Here is a 19,738-nt window from a genome sequence, read left to right as displayed (position 1 = left end):
GGGGCCCTCCCTCCCCCTCCCTCCCCCCTCCTCGGCCCTCCCTTGCCCTTGCTCCCCCTTCCCTTGGCCCTCCCTCTCCCCCTCCCTCCAATGGTGCCGTTCTGGTTCCTGGTCCTTTTATTCCTTTCCTTTGGCGCTGGTCCTTCCTTCCTTCCATCCATCCATCCACCATCATCCTTCCTTCCTTCCTTCCATCCATCCAACCATGCATCCATCCATCCATCCTTCCTTCCTCCTTCCTTCCTTCCTCTCCTTCCTCCTTCCATCCTTCCCATCCATCCATCCACTCCTTCCTTCCTCCTTCCTCCTGCCTTCCTTCCTTCCCTTCCTTCCTTCCTCCTTCCTTCCTTCCTTCTTCCTGCACAGTACACTGTCCGAGTGAATACTGCTAGAATCTGATGCTCTGAACCCAATGTTAATGGAAGTGATTTCACCCCTCAGCTTCCTGACTTTCCATGCAGATAGCACTAATGTTTTTTCTACTAATGTGAGGTTCCTGAGGTTATTACAGTTAAACAGAATTCTGTGGGTCTTTTTATCTGACCTTGTCACCTGGGGTGTCTGAGTCGTACTCACATCGTACTCAGCTGTCCTATGGAGATGACATCTACAATCGCTTTTCCTTGGGCTTTTATTTTATTAGCATCATCATTGCCTTTGGGTGCTGAAGAAGGCTGCATATTGACATGTAGATCGAACCAGTGCATGGCTATCAGGCTTAGGTCACTAAATCATCACAACCAAACATCAGACCTAAACTTAGATCGAATCAATCAAAACCTCCTCTCTTTATTTCTGCTTGCAGGACCCACACTATGCTGGCCTCCTTCATGATAGGCTCCAGCTCTAGAATGGCCTCCAGCATGGTGCTGACAGCTGCTGTGAGTGTGTGGAACTCTCTGCACCCAGCTTCGACACGCCTGGCTCTTCACCAGCCCTGGGACTGGCTCTTGATGGTGCCCCTAATCTGCCGTGTGGAGCATTTCCTGGTCTGTTGCATCTCACCACGCCCCAGTGCATCCTCATCGAGACCTCTGGGGTGACCCACGCATCCTCATCTGCCACTATACTGCACCCTCAAGGTCACGCCCGACACGTCGTCACCAGCGGCTGGTATCAAGCATAAGACATGGTTGGATCAAATCTGGAGCTGGAGGCATGGACATAAAGCCCAAGCTGCCATGCTACTGTCACCCCCCCACTGCCCACATATGCTCAGCAGTATCTGGAGGGGGGTTTGGAGTGTGACCACCATCAGTAGAACACACCAGCAGACGACAACATCACAGGTAAGAACTGCAGAACAAAGCAGTATGAATGAGGTTGTAAATCAGTTCACAGGGGTGTCACTGACCAATCACAGCTTTAGTAGACTTTAATTAGGGGGCGTGGCTTATGCTAGACACTATTCACCAGCAAAAGAGAAAAATATTCTATATTCCTAAATATTCTGACCCATTAATGACCATATGAGCTATTATAAAGCTTCATATGCTCCCAAGGCTGAACCTCTGATTCCATTCGCTCCCACTGTGGCCTTGCTTTCTCCACAGCTCATGGTTATATGTACGGTTTTATATCGGTTCAGGTGGAGTTTAAAAGAGGCCACATAAGTCTTGGCACCGTAGGAGACTTAAACAGAGTGACACCATGGATTGATTTTATTTTAAATCTGGAGTGTCTAATATCCATTAATCAGCGGTGATTGTGATTAGATCATGTTTCTTAGCTCATTGGAAGAGAAACACAATGAAAACGATCCCCTCTGGTCTGCTGGCCTGAGCGACAGCGTTAGTTCAGCATCATTCTTCTGTGGATTAGTCTGTAACACTGACCTTATATAGATATAGAGCTTTCAGTCACTTCTGCTGCCATCATCACGACGTGGACGTCTCTGACCTCATTTCCTTACAGGAGGAGGTTATGACTTCGAGCTTGATGTGAGGTGTTATGTTAAAGGTGAGCTCCTGTATACACTCCTGCTCACACCGTTCAGTTTACAGCTCACGGTGTGACGGGCATGTCTGAGCAGGTCTGAGGCAGGTCTGGAGGCAGGTCTGAGAGCAGTGAGGGACCATCAGGGAATCGTTCGGCAACCAAGCGACACTGTGACAAGTCACCTGCTTGTGTAAGAGGCTGAACACAGGAGAGCATCATTATACTGGAGCAGCAACAATAAATAAATAAAACCAGTAATATCCAAAAACATGAAACAAAGAAATGAAAGAATAGCAAGAAAGAAAGACGTGTCAAAAGATGAAAGAAGGAATATGAGGACGGGGAAACCTCAATAATTATAACCTCATGTAGAACCTTAAAACTATTAACCATAAACCAAAGAAAGAAAGAAAAAAGGAAGAAGGAGGAAGGAAGGAGGAAGGGGGAGTACAATAGTAGGGGCGCCTTCCTTCCTTCCTTCCTTCCTTCCTTCCTTCCTTCTTCCTCCCTCCCCCCTCCCCTCCCCTCCCTCCCTCCTCCCTCCCTGCCCTCCCTCCCGCCCTCATCCCTCCCTCCCTCCCTTCCTCCTTCCTCCTTTGCCTTCCTTCCTTCCTTCCTTCCTTCCTATCGCTTCCTTCCCTCCCTCCCTCCCTCCCTTCCTTCCTTCCTTCCTCCTTCCTTCCTTTTCCTTCCCTCTCCCTCCTCCCTTCCTTCTTCCTTCCTTCCTTCCTTCATTTTCCTTCTCCTTCCTTCCTTCCCTCCCCTCCCTCCTTCCTTCCTTCCGGCCCCCCCCCCTTCCTTCCTTCTTCCCTCCTTCCTTCCTTCTTCCTTCTTCCCTCCCTCCCCTTCTTCCTTCCTTCACCTTTCTCCCTTCCTTTTCCTTTCCCTTCCCTCCCTCCCTCCCTCCTCCTCCCTCCCTCCCCCCTCCCTTTCCCTCCCTCAAAGAAGAAGAAAGAAAATAAAGAAAGAAAGAAAGAAAGAAAGAAATAAAGAAAGAAAAAAAGACCCTAAAAAATAAAGAAATTAAAACCAAAACACCCACCACACCCCCACAAACAATACACACAAACCACCACACACCACACACCCCCCACACCACACCAACACAGGGATGCCCCGCGTCCCCCCCCTAGGCCCCCCAAACACACCCACGACATGCCCCGCATTCACCTTATCACACCCCCACCCGGCCCCCACCCCAGCACCTGCCCCGTGGGTTTTGGGGAGGGGTCCCAGTGGGGGGTGGGGGGGTAGGTGCCTGCCCACCGTTCCGCCGACGGCCCCCCTTGCGCTCGCACCCTCCCCCCCCCCACCCTAGGTTCGCCGCTCGGGAGGGGCCGGGGCGGTCTCCCTTTCCCCTCTGCGTTGTCCCTCCCGCGCCCTAGTGACAGGAACCCCCCCTCCCCCGCGCGATGGGGTGGTGAGCTGGTACTGTGTTAAATCCTCCTGCGGAATAGAATAGCCCCGCCTTCCGTCAGGAGACCGGAATTCCGCCCGACCTGAATGTGGGGGAGCCGTAATGCGGAGGTCGGGGTCCCTTGGACCCCCGGGCCCGCGCCCCCGGAGGCGTTAATAGTAGAGCGGCACTCTAGCAGTCGGTTGGCTGACGTTCGGGGGCGGTTTGAGTCACCTGACGGGGGGATGGTGCGCGTCGTTTTCGAGGCTGACCGCCTCCCCTGGGCCAGGACGGGCGGGGGCCACGGGTACCGAGTCGAACTCCTGGGTGCCAGCACCCCTCAGCCATGGCTTCCACCCCCCCTCATAGCGTTTGCCGCTCGGCCCCGTGATGCGTCCGCTCCGTGGCGCGGGGGGCCGCCCTCCCGCCGGGAGGTGGGCCCCCTGCGCACGTCGCCCCATCGGGGCCCCCCGGGTGATCCCTCCGGGCGCGTTGCGGCTTGGGGCGTGGGTGGGAGGACTCGGGCGGTAGCGGGGGGGGCCGCCCCGAAGGGTGTGGTGGAGGTAAGGGGCCAGGATCCTCAGGGGCGCATTAGGCGGGGGTCCATGATGTGGGTTCTCGACGGGCACGGCTCCGACCCGCTTGGAGACAGCCATGACGGGCGCGGCCACCGCCCAGCCGCTTATTACGGGGTAGTTATACTTGGGGAGATGAAGGGACTGCCTTGCGAAAATGTGAGGGCTTATGAGACCGGTTATCCGGCCCATCACGCAAGGCCCTGTGCCACTGCTCCGTGGGGGGACCGCCCATCCACCTGCCGACACCCGCTGGCAATTCTGTGTTGTTGTGGAGCCGCACGGTCCCCGGCACTGGGAGGCCCGTCGGCCGGCGGAAACGATGGGTGAGAGGGGGGCAGGCCGCGTCCCGCTCGGAGGGTGACGCCCGCGGGGGGGAGCGCGACCGCGGGGTGCAGCCCCCGCGCCCCGGCCCCCATTCAGCCCCCCGCCCGTCCCCCCGCTTGGGCCAGCAACTTAGACACGTAAGAGAAACCAACCAGTTCTTTCGACAGGAAGCTTTTTGTGCACAGCTTTAAGACCGTGTGTGTTGTAACTCATTATAAACTCTTATAACATAAACCTATTTTATCCCCTAAGTATTTTATACACTTTTATACTATTTAACTCCCTTGTCCCTTTTAGACCGTAACGAATGATCAGGGTTTCCATGGAGACATCAAATCTGAACTCTACAGCCCATAATCGTCTAACAGCTTGCAGCCATATCGATGGCAGGTCAGGTGTCATGATGCTCTGTGGTTTGTGTATAAAATCTGACACGTGAGCTGAACTCAGACTGTAAGATACCGTGACATCCTGAAGCAGTTCACGTCGCGTCTCGAGCGACGGGAGGTTTTGTGTTCTCGGTGCTCCTGAGGTGATGATGAGCCGCAGGACAAACCAGCCCAGATTCTCCCTAAGACCAAAAAGCAATTAGACCTTGAGACTTTTCCCGGCTTCGGGTCGGAGCCGGATGTTATTTTGAATGCTGAAGCGTGTTTGCACTGAGAGCTGCTGAGAGCTGCAGACCTGCCGTGGAATTTAAAGTGAGACACTCAGGCAGGTTTGTCTGCTGTTCGGGATAAAGCTCACGTCTTAATTGTCAGCTCTGTGCTCGGATAAGTGCTCGCCTTCAGTCTGGCTAATTTCAAAGTGTCCGTGTCAAGGCTGGTTGTGAAGGTCGGGAGGAAGCGGTGACGGCAAATCGTCAACAGATGGCACAGAGGCCTCACCGCAGGCTACAAACGGCACCTGACGTCCATCTGAGGCTGTGAAGAACATGCGCTGAATATTTGTTCTTTGGTTTTTCCTGGAGCAGTGAAGCAGGAGCTCTGGTGTGACAGAGCAATATCTAATGAACCTGAAGGAATATTCTAGTTCTATATTTATGTAGATTTTATTTTAATCTCTGCCTCAGGCATCACTGTGTCTCACTGCTCCAGACCCTGAGAGGAATGTGAAGGAGATGTGTGTGTTATGTGTGTGTTATGTGTTTGTGTGTGTATAGTGTCCATTTGTGTGTTGAGTGCATGCTATTTTTTGAGTGTGTGTTTGGGTGTTGACTGTGAGTTGGTTGTTTCGGTGTATGTTTGTGTGTTTGAGTGTGTGTTTGGGTGTTGACTGTGAGTTGTTTGGTGTTGTTTGGTGTTGATGTTGTTTGTGTTGATGTGTGATGTTGTTGGTGTGTTGACTGTGGTTGGTTGTTTTCGTGTTGTTGTGTGTTGATGTGTGTGGGTGTTGTTGTGTTTTTGGTGTTGACTGTGAGTTGTTTGTTTCGGTGTAGGTTTGTGTGTTGAGTGTGTGTTTGGGTGTTGAGTGTGTGTTTGGGTGTTGACTGTGAGTTGTTTGTTTCGGTGTAGGTTTGTGTGTTGAGTGTGTGTTTGGGTGTTGACTGTGGGTGGAGTGTGTGTTTAGTGTGTGTTTGTGTGTTGACTGTCAGTTGTTTGTGTGTTGACTGGGTCGAGTATGTGAGTGTTAATGTTTTTTGTGTTGAGTGTGTGCTTTTGTGTGTATTGTGTGTTGAGTGTGTGTTGAGTGTGTGTTGAGTGTGTGCTGGGTGTGTGTTGAGTGTGTGTTGAGTGTGTGCTGTAGTCATTAGAGTCTAGCGTTAATATGATGTTAGTAAATTCTCTGAAATCGGTGTGTAATTAGCAGTAATGAATACAGCACCATTACTGACATTATTAGTCCAAACCAGTCTCTCTCTCTCTCTCTCTCTCTCTCTCTCTCTCACTCACTCACTCACTCACTCACTCTCTCTCTCTCTCTCTCTCTCTCTCTCTCTCTCTCTCACTCACTCTCTCTCTCTCTCTCTCTCTCTCTCTCTCCCTCTCCCTCTCTATATCTCTCTCTCCCACACTCTCTCTCCCTCACTCTCTCTCTCTCTCACTCTCTCTCTCTTTCTCTCTCTCTCTCTCTCTCTCTCTCGTGGGCTTTTCCCAAATTGCTTTAATACAAATTCAAATTAATTTGAGTAAAAAGCAGCTGTCCATGGTGAAGGAGACACGTCCCTCGTTGCTGGGTGCTAACGGTGGACTCAGATATGAGGATGTAATTACTGAGTGAAATGGTTTGAGTGAGTCTGAAGGAGCGTGAATGAGTGTGAGAGAGAGTGAGTGTAAGTGAATGAGCAGGAGTGATTGTGAATGAGTCTGAGTGTGAATGTGTGTGATTGTGAATGAGTGTGATTGTGAATGAGTGTGAATGAGTGTGAGTGTGAATGTGTGTGAATGAGCGTGAATGAGCGTCAGTGTGACGGAGTGTGAATGAGCATGAGTGTGATTGAGCATGAATGAGCTTCAGTGTGACTGAGTGAGTGAGTGAGCTTAAATGAGCGTGAGCATGAATGAGCATGAATGAGGATGAATGAGGATGAATGAGCATGAATGAGCATGAATGAGCATGAATGAGGGTGAGTGTGAGTGAGTGTGAATGAGCATCAGTGTGAGTGAGCGTGAATGAGGATGAATGAGTATGAGTGTTAGTGAGTGTGAACGAGCGTCAGTGTGAGTGAGTGAGTGTGAATGAGCGTCAGTGTGAGTGAGTGAGTGTGAATGAGTGTCAGTGTGAGTGAGTGAGTGTGAATGAGCGTCAGTGTGAGTGAGTGAGTGTGAATGAGCGTCAGTGTGAGTGAGTGAGTGAGTGAGTGAGTGTGAATGATGATGATGAGTGTTTGAGTGAGCTTAAATGAGAGTGAATAAGCATGAGTGTGGGTTAGCGAGTGGGAGTGAGCAAGTGTGAGCATGAGTACGAGTGAGCTTGAAAAAGCATGGGTGAGTGTGAGTGAGCGTGAGTAAGTGTGAGTGTGAGTGAGCATAAGTGAGGGTGAATGAACATGAGTGAGCTTGAATGAGCGTTCATTCCCTCTTTCTTTCTTTCCTTTTTTCTTTTTCTTTCCTTTCCTTTTTTTCTTTCTTTCGTTTTTTCTTTTTTTCTTTCTTTTCTTGCTTTACTTTCTTTCTTTCTTTTTCTTTCTTTTTTTCTTTCTTTCAGGTTCTTGCTTTATTCTTTCTTTCTTTTTCTTTCTTTTTTTTCTTTCTTTCTTTCTTTCTTTCTTCTTTCGGCTTTCTTTTTTTCTTTCTTCCCTTTTTTTTCTTTTTTCTCTGTTTTCTTTCTTTTCTTTTTCTTTCTTTTTCTTTCTTCTTTCTTTTTCTTTCTTTCTTTCTTTGTCTGCTTTCTTTCTTTTCTTTCTTTCTTTCTTTCGTTTCTTTTTTTCTTTTTCTTTCTTTTATCTTTCATTTCTTTCTTTCTATCTGGATTGTGAGTGAGTGTAGTGAGGAGTGAAGTGAGTGTGAGTGAGTGAGTGCGGTGCGTGAGTATGAGGTGTGAGTGATGTGAGTGTGAGTGAGGTGAGTGAGTGTGGGATGAAGTGAGTGAGTGTGAGTGAGTGTGTTGGTTAGTGTTTTTCCTTTTGGATTGATTGGTTGATTGAGTGAGTTCGTGTTATTTATTTATTTTCTTTTACCTTTAGTGCTTTTGATTTAATTTTATTTCTTTTCTTTTTCTTTTTTTTTTTCTTTCTTTTTCTTTCTTTCTTTCATTTTTATTTATTTTTCTTTCTTTCTTTCTCTGCCTTTGGCTTTTCTTTCTTTCTTTCTTTCTTTCTTTCTTTTTTTCTTTTTTGGGTTTTCTTTCTTTTTCTTTCTTTCTCTTTTTTTCTGTTTTCCTTTCTTTCTTTTCTTTCTTCTTGCTTTATGTTCTTTCGTTTTTCTTTTCTAGTTTGTTCCTTTCTTTTTCTTTCTTTCTTGTCTCTTTCCCTGTCTTCTTCTTTCTTGGGGTCTTTTTCTTTTTTTGCTGTTCTTTCTATTCTTTTTCTGGTTCTTTCTTGTTTGCTTCCTGGGGTTTTCATTTCTTTCTTTCAGTAGTTTGTCATTTTTTCGCTTCGCTTTCTTTTGCTGTTCTTCAGTTTTCGTTTCTCTGGGTCTTATTTTTTCTTTTCGGGTTTCTGAGGTTCTTTTTTACTTTTCTTTTCTCGTTTTCTTTCTTTGTTTTCTGTTGCTTTTTCTTTCGTGTTTTTACTTGTAGTCGCGTTTCTTTTGTTTCTGTTTTTTTACTTTCGTTTCTTTTTGGTTTTGTTTTGCGTGTTCTTTCCTTTTCTTTCTTTTCGTGTCTTTTTGCTTTCTATGTGCTTTCTTTTCTTTCTCTTCCGTCTTTCTATCGGTTTTCTCTTCTGGTTTCGTTTCTTTTGTTGTTCGTCTTTTATCATTTTGTCCTTTCTTTTTTTCTTCTTTTCTGTGTTCATTTGTTGCTCTTTCTTCTTTTTTTTTTTGTCTTTCATTTTTCTTTTTTTCTTTTTGTTTTCTTGTGTTCTTTCTTTACTTTTTCTTTCTTTTCCATTTCGGGGAATTTCTTTTCTTTCGGGTTCTTTCTTTCTTTTTCTTTCTTTGCTTCTTTTTTGCCTTTCCATGTCTTTTCTGTTCGTTTTTCTTCTTCTTTGTTGCTGAGACTGGATATTCTGTTCTGGAGGAGGGTTTCTTGTCGGTTTTCTTTGGTGGCTTCTCTCTTTGGGTTTTTTCTTCTTGTCTATTTGTCTTTTCGTGTTCACTTTGGGTTCTTTTCTTTCTGATCTTTCTTTGTGCTGTTTCTTTCTTTCTTTCTTTCTTCTTATCTTTTTCTTTCGGTTTTCTTTTTCTTTCGTTTGTTCTTAGGTCTTTCTTGTCTTGTTCTTTTTACTTGATTAGTGAGAGTGATGTGAGCCGAGTGTGAGTGAGTGGAGTGGTGAGTGGAGTGAGTGAGTGTGGTGAGTGTGTGTGTGAGTGAAGAGTGAGTGAGTGTGTAGTGAGTGTGTGTGTGAGTGAGAGTGGTGAGTGAGTGTGAGTGAGTTGAGTGAGCGAGTGAGTGATGAGTGTGAGTGGTGAGTGATGAGTGTGAGTGAGTGTGAGTGAGTGATGAGTGTAGTGAGTGAGTGTGGTGAGTGAGGTGTGAGTGAAGCGTGTGGTAGTGAGTGAGTGAGTGTGATTGAGTGAGTGAGTGAGTTGAGTGAGTGGTGAGTGAGTGATTGAGTGTGGATGAGTGAGTCTTGTGAGTGAGTTAGTGAGTGAGTGTGAGTGGTGAGTGGTGTGTGTGGTAGTGTGGTGAGTGGTGTGAGTGAGCGAGTGTGATGAGTTGGTGGTGAGTGGTGAGTGAGTGAGTGAGTGAGTGAGTGAGTGAGTGAGTGTGATGAGTGAGTGAGTGAGTGAGTGAGTGAGTGTGAGTGAGTGAGTGGTGAGTGGGTCTTCTTTATTTAGTCTTTTTTCTTTATTGATTTTGATTTGATTTGTTTGATTATTTCGTATTTGTTATTTATTTATTTTCTTTCGTTATTTCTTTTTCCCTTTATTCTTTTTTTTTCTCTCTTTTTTCGTTTCTTTCTTCTTTTTCTTTTTCTTCTTCTTTTTCTTCTTCTTTTTTCCTTTGTTCTTTAGTTTATTTTTCTCTTTTTTCTTTTTCTTTTATTTCTTTTTCATCTTTTTTTCTTTTTCTTCTTTTCTTTTTTTTCTTTCTTTCCTTTCCTTTCTTCTTCTTTGTTTTTCTTTCTTTCTCTTTCTTTTCTTTTCTTTCTTTCTCTTTTTTTCTTTCTTCTTCTTTTTTTGTCTTTTTCTCCTTTCATTTTTGTTTTTCTTTCTTTTGTCTCTTTCTTTCCTTTCTTTTCTTTCCCTTTATTTCTTTTTCTTTTTCCTTCTCTTTTTCTTTCTTTTTTTATTTTTTCTTTCTTGCTTTTTTTTTTCTTCTTCTTTCTTTCTTTCTTTTCTCTTTCTTTTTCTCTCTTTTTTTTTCTTTCTTCTCTTTTCTTTTTCCTCTTCATTTCTTTTTGTTTTCTTTTTTTCGGTCTTTCTTTTCTTCTTCCTCTTTCTTTTTCTTCTTTCGTTTTGCGCGCGTGTGGTGAGTGCGTGCGTGTGCCGTGCGTGTGCGTGCGTGCGTGCTGTGCGTGCTTGCGTGCGTGCGTGCGTGCGTCGTGCGTGCGTGCTGCGTGCGTGCGGGCGTGCGCGTGCGTGCGTCTGCGTGCGTGCGTGTGCGCGCGTGTGCGTGTGTGTGTGCGTGCGTGTCGTGCGTGCGTGTGCGTGCGTGTGTGTGTGCGTGCGCGTGCGTGCGTGTGCGTGGTGTGTGTGTGCGTGCGTGCGTGTGTGCGTGCGTGTGCGTGCGTGCGCTGTGCGTGCGTGCGTGTGGTGCGTGGTGCGTGCGTGTGAGTAGTGTAGTGGAGTGAGTGAGTGTGAGGGAGGTGAGTGTGAGGGATTGCTTGTTAGTTAGCTTGTTCGTGAGTTGAGTGCTTTTTATTCTTTCCTTTATTTTTCCTTTATTTTGAGTTATTGATTTATTTTTAGTTTATTGCGTTCTTCTTTTTCTTCGTTCTTTTTGTTCATTCGTTACTTTCTTTTTATTTATTGCTTTGTTCTTTATCTCTTTCTTTCTTTCTTTTGTCTTTCTTTCTTTTTTACTTTCTTTCTTTTTTTTGCTTTCTTTGTCTTTCTTTTTTTTTTCTTTCCCTTTCTTTCTTTTTTCTTTCTTTGCTTTCTTTTCTTTTTTACTTTTTTCTTTTTCTTTCTTTCGTTTCTTTCTTGTCCTTTTGTTCTTTCGTTTCTTTTTTCTTTTCTTTCTTTCGTTTCTTTCTTGGTTTTCTTTCTTTTTTTTCGGGCTTCTTCTTTCTTTTTCTTTCTTGTCTTTACTTTCTTTCTGCTATGTTTCTTGTCTTTCTTTCTTTCTGTTTCTTTTTCTTTCTTTCTTTCATCTTCTTTCTTTCTTTTTTCTTTTTTTTCTGTCTTCTTTTTTCTTCTTTCTTCTTTCCTTTTTCTGTTCTTTTCTTTCTTATCAGTTTCCTTTTTCGTTTCTGTTGCTTTTTCTTTCTTTCTTTTCTTTCTTTTTCTATTTCTTTTTCTTCTTTCTTTTTTCTTCTTCTTTTTCTTTTTTCGGGCGTGGTGAGTGGAGTGAGTGTGAGTGAGTGTGAGTGAGTGAGTGTGAGTGAGTGGTGAGTGAGTGAGTGGAGTGAGTGAGTGAGTGAGTTGAGTGTGGTGTGAGTGTGAGTGAGTGTGAGTGTGTATTGGGAGTGAGTGAGTGTGAGTGATGAGTGAGTGAGTTAGTGAGTGAGTGTGAGTAGTTGATGAGTGAGAGTTGCGTGTGATTTCTTTATTTACTTTCGTTAGTGACTTTATTTCTTTATTTTTATTTCTTTAGTTTATTTATTTCTTTCTCTTCCTTTCGGTTCTTTCTTGTCTTTCTTTTCTTTCTTCGTTCTTTTTTTATTTTTCTTTCTTTCTTTGTTTTCTTTTTCTTTTCTTTCTGTTTCTTCTTTCTCTCTCTTCCTTTCTTTCTTTTTCTTTCTTTCTTTTCTCTTTCTTTCTTTCTTTCGTTCTTCTTCTTTTTCTTTCTTTTCTTTCTTTCTTTCTCTTCCTTTCTTTCTTTCTGTTCTTTCTTCTTTCTTTCTTTTTCTTTCTTTACAGTTCTTCTTTCTTTCTTTTTCTTTCTTGCTTTCTCTTCTTTTCTTTCTCTCATTTGCTGTTCTATTCAGTTCTTTCTGTTCTTTCTTTTTTCTTTTTGGGGGTGTTTCTTTCTTTCTTTTTCTTTCTTTCTCTTTTTTCTTTTCTTTCTTTCTTTTTCTTTCTTTCTTCTTATCCCTTCCTTCCTTTTCTTTCTTTTTCGTTTTCTTTCTTTCTTGAGTGAGTGTGAGTGAGTGTGAGTGAGTGAGTGTGAGTGTGTGAGTGAGTGAGTGTGAGTGAGTGAGTGAGTGTGAGTGAGTGAGTGTGAGTGAGTGAGTGAGAGTAAGTGAGTGAGTGAGTGAGTGTGAGTGAGTGTGTGAGTGTGAGTGAGTGTGAGTGAGTGAGTGAGTGAGTGAGTGAGTGTGAGTGAGTGAGTGAGTGAGTGTGTGAGTGAGTGTGAGTGTGTGAGTGAGTGAGTGAGTGTGAGTGAGTGAGTGAGTGAGTGAGTGAGTGTGAGTGAGTGAGTTAGTGAGTGTAAGTGAATGAGTGAGTGAGTGAGTGAGTGTGAGTGAGTGAGTGAGTGAGTGTGAGCGAGTGTGGGTGAGTGAGTGAGTGTGAGTGAGTGAGTGTGAGTGAGTGAGTGTGAGTGAGTGAGTGAGTGAGTGATTGAGTGAGTGTGAGTGAGTGAGTGTGAGTGAGTGTGAGTGAGTGAGTGAGTGAGTGAGTGAGTGAGTGTGAGTGAGTGAGTGCGAGTGAGTGTGAGCGAGTGTGAGTGAGTGAGTGAGTGAGTGTGAGTGAGTGAGTGTGAGTGAGTGTGTGTGTGAGTGAGAGTGAGTGAGTGTGAGTGAGTGTGTGTGTGAGTGAGTGTGAGTGAGTGAGTGAGTGAGCTAGTGAGTGAGTGAGTGTGAGTGAGTGAGTGTGAGTGAGTGAGTGAGTGTGAGTGTGAGTGAGTGAGTGTGAGTGAGTGAGTGTGAGTGAGCGAGTGAGTGAGTGAGTGTGAGTGAGTGAGTGAGTGTGAGTGAGTGAGTGTGAGTGAGTGTGAGTGAGTGTGAGTGAGTGAGTGAGTGTGAGTGAGTGAGTGAGTGTGAGTGAGTGAGTGTGAGTGAATGAGTGAGTGAGTGTGAGTGAGCGAGTGAGTGAGTGAGTGAGTGTGAGTGAGTGAGTGAGTGAGTGTGAGTGAGTGAGTGTGAGTGAGTGTGAGTGAGTGAGTGAGTGAGTGTGAGTGAGTGAGTGAGTGAGTGTGAGTGAGTGAGTGTGAGTGAGTGAGTGTGAGTGAGTGAGTGAGTGAGTGTGAGTGAGTGAGTGTGAGTGAGTGAGTGTGAGTGAGTGAGTGTGAGTGAGTGAGTGAGTGAGTGAGTGAGTGAGTGAGTGAGTGTGAGTGAGTGAGTGTGAGTGAGTGAGTGAGTGTGAGTGAGTGAGTGAGTGAGTGAGAGTGTGAGTGAGTGAGTGAGTGAGTGAGTGTGAGTGAGTGAGTGAGTGAGTGAGTGAGTGTGAGTGAGTGAGTGTGAGTGAGTGAGTGAGTGAGTGAGTGCGAGTGAGTGAGTGTGAGTGAGTGAGTGTGAGTGAGTGAGTGAGTGAGTGTGAGTGAGTGAGTGTGAGTGAGTGAGTGAGTGAGTGTGAGTGAGTGTGAGTGAGTGAGTGTGAGCGAGTGTGAGTGAGTGAGTGTGAGTGAGTGAGTGAGTGAGTGAGTGAGTGAGAGTGAGTGAGTGTGAGTGTGAGTGTGAGTGAGAGTGAGTGTGAGTGAGTGAGTGAGTGAGTGTGAGTGAGTGTGAGTGAGTGAGTGTGAGTGAGTGAGTGAGTGAGTGTGAGTGAGTGAGTGAGTGAGTGAGTGAGTGAGTGAGTGAGTGAGTGAGTGAGTGAGAGTGAGTGAGTGTGAGTGTGAGTGAGAGTGAGTGTGAGTGAGTGAGTGAGTGAGTGAGTGAGTGTGAGTGAGTGAGTGTGAGTGAGTGAGTGAGTGAGTGAGTGAGTGTGAGTGAGTGAGTGAGTGTGAGTGAGTGAGTGTGAGTGAGTGTGAGTGAGTGAGTGAGTGAGTGAGTGAGTGAGTGAGTGAGTGTGAGTGAGTGTGAGTGAGTGAGTGTGAGTGAGTGTGAGTGAGTGAGTGTGAGTGAGTGAGTGAGTGAGTGTGAGTGAGTGAGTGTGAGTGAGTGAGTGAGTGTGAGTGAGTGAGCATGCTCAGTTGCTCTGTGCTTCTACAACACTTATTCAGCAGCACGTGAGAGTCGGATTCTTCTGCCCTCGTTATCTCTCTGTCAAGCTGTCAGGAGAAGATCACGGCTCTGCCTGTTTGCTGCTTCCTACTTTCCCGTTCTGGCTTCCTGTTACAGCTGCTTGCCTTCCAGAGAAATGTGATCACATATCTGTGTGTGTGTGTGTGTGTGTGTGTGTGTGTGTGTGTGTGTGTGTGTGTGTGTGTGTGTGCTTTGTACCCTGTTATATAATATATGCTGCTCGTATGTAGGGCAGGTTCCTGATGTATGTACTGTATAAGAGAGAAGAAAGGGGGTGGGGGGGGGGGGGTGTTGATCTTTAAGTGTTCCTGTGAATTAAATCAGTGTGAAGAACAATATTAGATCAGGAGCGAGGTCAGCTCTGAAGATGCGTTGATGGAGATGTTATCAGTCTTCTGCAGTAGCTTAAAGCTTCAGTAAGGTGAAACCGAGAGTGTTAGCAGCAGGATGGAAGGCTGAGATTTCAGCTTTTTTTAAGAGAGATATGAGATGAAATAAGATTTCTCTAAAATTACCTTCACACCAAAAGAAATTTCAAGTTATGATCTTCAGGCTACGATTTCAGACATCAGCTTCAGTGCCACATCTGTACTAATAATATCTTTATCTGGTATGAAGTGACAAATCCAAGTAGTTATCTCAAAGGATCTCTTCAGTTCCTCGCTCAGTTCCTTCTTAGTCCTTGCAATTCATTCCCAGACATGACCGAAAAAAATAAAGTGTGGAAAGAATTTCATAACTCTCAGTGACCTCCACCAGGACAGACTTCTTCAAACCCTCATGGATCTCTCGCAGGTCGGCCTGGAGGCATCTGCCCCTTCCTCGTGCCTCTCGTACTGATCTGTTTGGTGCTGATACTCTTGTGTAATACCTTTGACCATTTCTCTGCAAGCTTTGAAAGAACTGCGAGATCTTTCCCTCAGCACTTTGTGTTCCTGCTGAGTTTTGTTACTTCAGAAGTGAAACAGACTCAGAGATCATCTCAGTGATCACGGACTCTGATATGAAGCATGAAGCATTGAAATGTTTTGTGTTGAATCACTAGAGTTTACAGACATGCAGAAAAGTTGTGATGATAAAACAAAAAAACAAACAGTGGTGCTTACAGTTTAGACCCTGATCCTGACCGAGGAACGTCCTCCTCATACATGGAAGCTCTGATGATTGTTTTCTGTTCTGTTATCTCTAATATCCAGAGTCTGGTTCCGAATATCAGGACTTCTGAAAGTTCTCGTTCCTGTCATGGCCGTCCTGCTTCATCCGTCCCTCTGAGAGGAACCAGACGTAGCAGCGGGATGACATCTCAGTCTCCAGCTCACAGCAGCTCTGCAGCATCCTTCTTCCTCAGGTGAGATCAGAACCTTCTGCAGCTACAGTACTGTACACGTCAGGACTCCACAATGTGTGATATATAACCTGGAGCTTGTGTGGTGACCTGTCTAACTGTCTAACACACCTGTCTAATACACCTATATAACACACACACACACACACATATATATATATATATATATATATATATATATATATATATATATTATATATATATATATATATATATATATATATATATATATATATAACACACCTATATATAACACACCTATATATAACACACACACACACACACACACACACACACACACACACACACACACAAATATATATAACACACCTACATAACACACACACACACACATCTATTTATATAACACACCTACATAACACACACCTATATATATATATATATATATATATATATATATATATATATATATATATATATATAACACACCTATATAACACACACATATAACACACCTATATAACACACCTATATATATAAAACACACCCATATATAACACACATATAACACACCTATATAACACACCCATATATAACACACCTATATGTATAACACACACATATAACACACACATATAACACACATGTCTAATGTTTTAAAGAATAACTGATAATAGATAAACTGCTTCTTAACAAAGATGTCTTTAATTACTGATTATTAGCTGGCATTTAAAACATGCTGTGTGTGTGTGTGTGTGTGTGTGTGTGTGTGTGTGTGTGTGTGTGTGTGTGTGTGTGTGTTTGTGTGTGTGTGTGTGTGTGTGTGCTAATCTCTTTGTGACTGTGCATACAATCTGCTTATTGTCGACGGAACCATTTAGATTTTGGTTGCACACCTTAGATTGATTTATATTGCTGCACTCCTTCTGCTACGTTTCTATAGCAACATCTCATTGCTTCACACATAGGGTGAAGTCTTCTGTAAGTAGATGTTTATTAAACATTCAGGGAAGGAGTCTCCAGTGTTAACGCTAGCTAAAGATCGACTGTGTACAGCTGCTATTATGGGAGTGAGAACTTGTTTCATGTAGCTGACCAGTTTATTAGGAACACCTGTATTTATTCATGTCTACGGATAACTGAGAAGCTCAACATTTTGTCTCATGTCCGTGTCGACGACCGAACGTCTCCCTCACGTCTCCCTCACGTCTCATTCCACGGTGTTGTTAATAGGAAGCTCGTATGAAAGTCGACACTCAGGACTTTAAGAACGTGTAGAGTTTCATCACCGTTTCTGTTTTTCTCTACAATACTAGAGGTGACAGATTTATAGAAAAGATCAGCTTCATTTTTCTCCACACAGATGTTTGTATCTTCAGAGTAAATGTTGATCTCAAACCCATTTCTGCTCTCTGAGAAGCTCCGAGTGTTTGTTCATCTAAAAAGCAGCTCAGATTTCTCTTCAACACTAAACTTCAGTGTAAGATCATCAACAGAGGGACAAACACACGTCTAAAACACACCGAAAGAACGACAGAGTCCTGACTCGCTTTAGATCAGACTCACACACACACACACACACACACACACACACACACACACACACACACACACACACACACACACACGACATCAGATGACTGTTTATACCGAGAGAAAATGTCTCATATGTCCGTCGTGTGCTGGTTGTGTAAGATTAGACATCAGATTAGAGGATCTCAGTGACCTCCTGGTGGGTTTTTCAGAAGCTGCTGAGATGGGGTTTAATTATTGGGTCAGTAGATAAATATTAACTCTGCTGATCATTTTGTTTCCTTGCTGATTAATATACTGTAAACTCAGAGCTGTTTATCATTTATTTACAATTGGATTATAAAACAAACCAGAAAACTCTGAGCAGTGTGATGGTTCTCATCATTCTCTCATCTGTCATTTTATTTTTTTGTCTTTCTTTAATCCTTTTGTTAAAGTGAAACACAGGAACAAATACAGGAGCTTTATTCTTCTCTCAGATGGTGTCGTTCCTTTTATCCTGTAAAGCCCATGTCCTCGGATTGGCCTTGACATCCAGCACACACACACACACACACACACACACACAAACACAAACATATACACACACACACACACACACACACACACACAAACACACACACACACACAAACACACACGCACCTTGTCCAAGGTCTCTGAATGTAAGTTGCCATGGACACACAGACAAAAGTGTCATCAACGTTGGACATACTCTAACTCGAAGTCTCTCTGCTCTAACACTGGCACGCTGAGCTACTGAGTCAGGATGACTTCATCGTTCACACCGCCTCCACTCTCAGTGACCTTTGACCCCGTGTGGCTGTGCTCTGGATGAGACGACTGTTGTGATGTTTTCCCTTTTATCGTGTGACACTGTGGTAAACAAATCAGTTAGAGGGCACACACTATACACACAGACTACACACACACACACAATACACACACTATACTCACACACACATTACACACACAATACACACACACACACTATACTCACACACATACACTTCACACACGTACACTTCACACACACTATACTCACACACACACACTGTACAAATACACTGTATTGCTGAGATAGAGCATCCAGCTTGGCATTCTTGGATCCTAAGCGGTAGGACACTACCTTCAGATGCTTTGCCGAGCAAAAATATTCAAGATTCCGGTGGTCCGTCCACACTAGAAAGGGCTGCCCAGCACCCTCCAACCAGTGCCGCCATTTCACAAGACCAACTTCACCATCCACCTCCACAATAAACTGCTGGTCTGGGTGTGGGAGCTGTTGTGAAGAGGCCCTTGAGTCCGGTGAAAGCTTGCTCAGCTTCAGGATTCCACACAAGGCTTGGAGTGTGGAGGATAACCAGTGTAGGGGGGCAGCGACAGTGCTGAAGCCTCTGATGAACTTGCGATAAACATTTGCAAACACCAGGAAGTTCTGGAGCTGCTTTCTGCTTGCTTTTTGGCCAGTCCCTAACTGCCTTAACCCGGTTAGAGTCCATCTGTATGCTACCAGTCAAGAGAATGAAGCCCAACTGGTGGTACTGGTGGTGTGGAATTCATATTTCTCAGCTTTAACATAAAGAGATTCTAAAGGAGGCATTGGAGCATGACTCAAACATGGTTTCTGTGTTCCTCCAAGGAGCAGGAAAAGTGACATCATTGACAAAAGCTTGGCAAGGCTGGCGCATTGGTCAGGACAAAGGGCATGACTAGATATGCACAGTGACCCGAAGCGGTATTGAAAGCCGTCTTCCCCTCGTCTCCCTCCCGAATATGGATAAGGTTGTAGGCATTGCGTAAGTCCAATTTTATGAAAATGGTAGCTCCCTGGAGGAGTTCAAAGGCGTAGGGTACCGGTTCTTAATGGTAATGGCATTACGCCCTCAGTAAACAATACAAGGGTGGAGCGAACCATCCATCACAAAGATAAACCCTGCCCCTGCTGGAGATGAATGGAGGTCAATGGCACAGTCATAGGGCTGATGAGGAAGGAGGACGGAGTCTCTGGTCTTGCTGAAGACAACTCCCAGGTCATGGTAGCCCAGAGGCACAGACCTGAGGTCTGGCGGAAGTTGCTCAGTTCCTGGATGCTGAGTCTGGTGTTTCGAGTCGAGGCAGTGAATGTGGCAGTGCATTTCCCAGTCCAATATGCGGCCACTGGTCCAGTCCAGGTGGGGATTGTGTTTCTGAAGCCAGGGGAATCCCAGCATAATGGGCATTTGAGGCGATGGAATTACCAGGAATAATTCCACTCCTGGTGATGTTAGGCAACAGTCAGGCATACAGGTTGGGTTCGACGTGAGACCTTATGTAAAATGTGTCTATCCAGCACCCGGACTTGGAGAACAGACGGCAGGGGCTCAGTTTCGATGCCCAGCTGGTTGGCCAATTCCTCGTCCAGGAACTCTGAATCTGCTCCAGAGTCAATGAAGGCTGCCAGGCAATGGTCTTGATGGTTAACAGAGATGAGAATCGTAAGTGGTTCGAAGGGAGCTGGAGATTGTGGAACACGATGCACCCATGTGACCAGCTTCCCCACAGTCAAGGCAAAGTCCCTGCGAACGCTGCAAAAGATGTCTCTGGCCGATTTCCATGGCCTGAACGGGACCAAAACCTCCCGAAACTGTCCCTTTTAATGAAGAACCCGGTGGGGAATGGGGAGTGGGAGGACAGGCACTGGGGTACCATGAGCGGTGGGAAACCTTTTCGGAGCGGCATTCTTGGATACGTCGACCAACGCGAGTACCCAATGTGATCAGATCGTCCAGTTCAGGAGGTAGTTCAGTAGCAGAGAGCTCATCCTTGACCTCAGCTGTCAAACCCTTGTAGAAGGCATCATATAAAGCAATGGCGCCCCATCCACTATCTGCCGCAGCCGTCCGAAAGTGAC

The 19,738-nt window shown here is 45.0% G+C and overlaps 1 protein-coding gene across 1 annotated transcript in view; it reads left to right on the top strand.

Moving 5' to 3' along the window:
* Positions 1–19,738, top strand: part of kif26aa (kinesin family member 26Aa) — a 75,274-nt gene that overhangs the window by 13,873 nt on the left and 41,663 nt on the right. The window contains exon 2 of the mRNA XM_027163541.2: positions 15,205–15,356. Within this exon, the coding sequence (XP_027019342.2) occupies positions 15,205–15,356 (152 nt within the window). The remainder of the gene's footprint in view (positions 1–15,204; positions 15,357–19,738) is intronic.

Source organism: Tachysurus fulvidraco, chromosome 16, assembly GCF_022655615.1.
Source record: "Tachysurus fulvidraco isolate hzauxx_2018 chromosome 16, HZAU_PFXX_2.0, whole genome shotgun sequence".
NCBI classification, from domain to species: Eukaryota; Metazoa; Chordata; class Actinopteri; order Siluriformes; family Bagridae; genus Tachysurus; species Tachysurus fulvidraco.
Note: the sequence above shows the minus strand (reverse complement) of the source record. Positions and strands in the feature narration are given on the sequence as shown.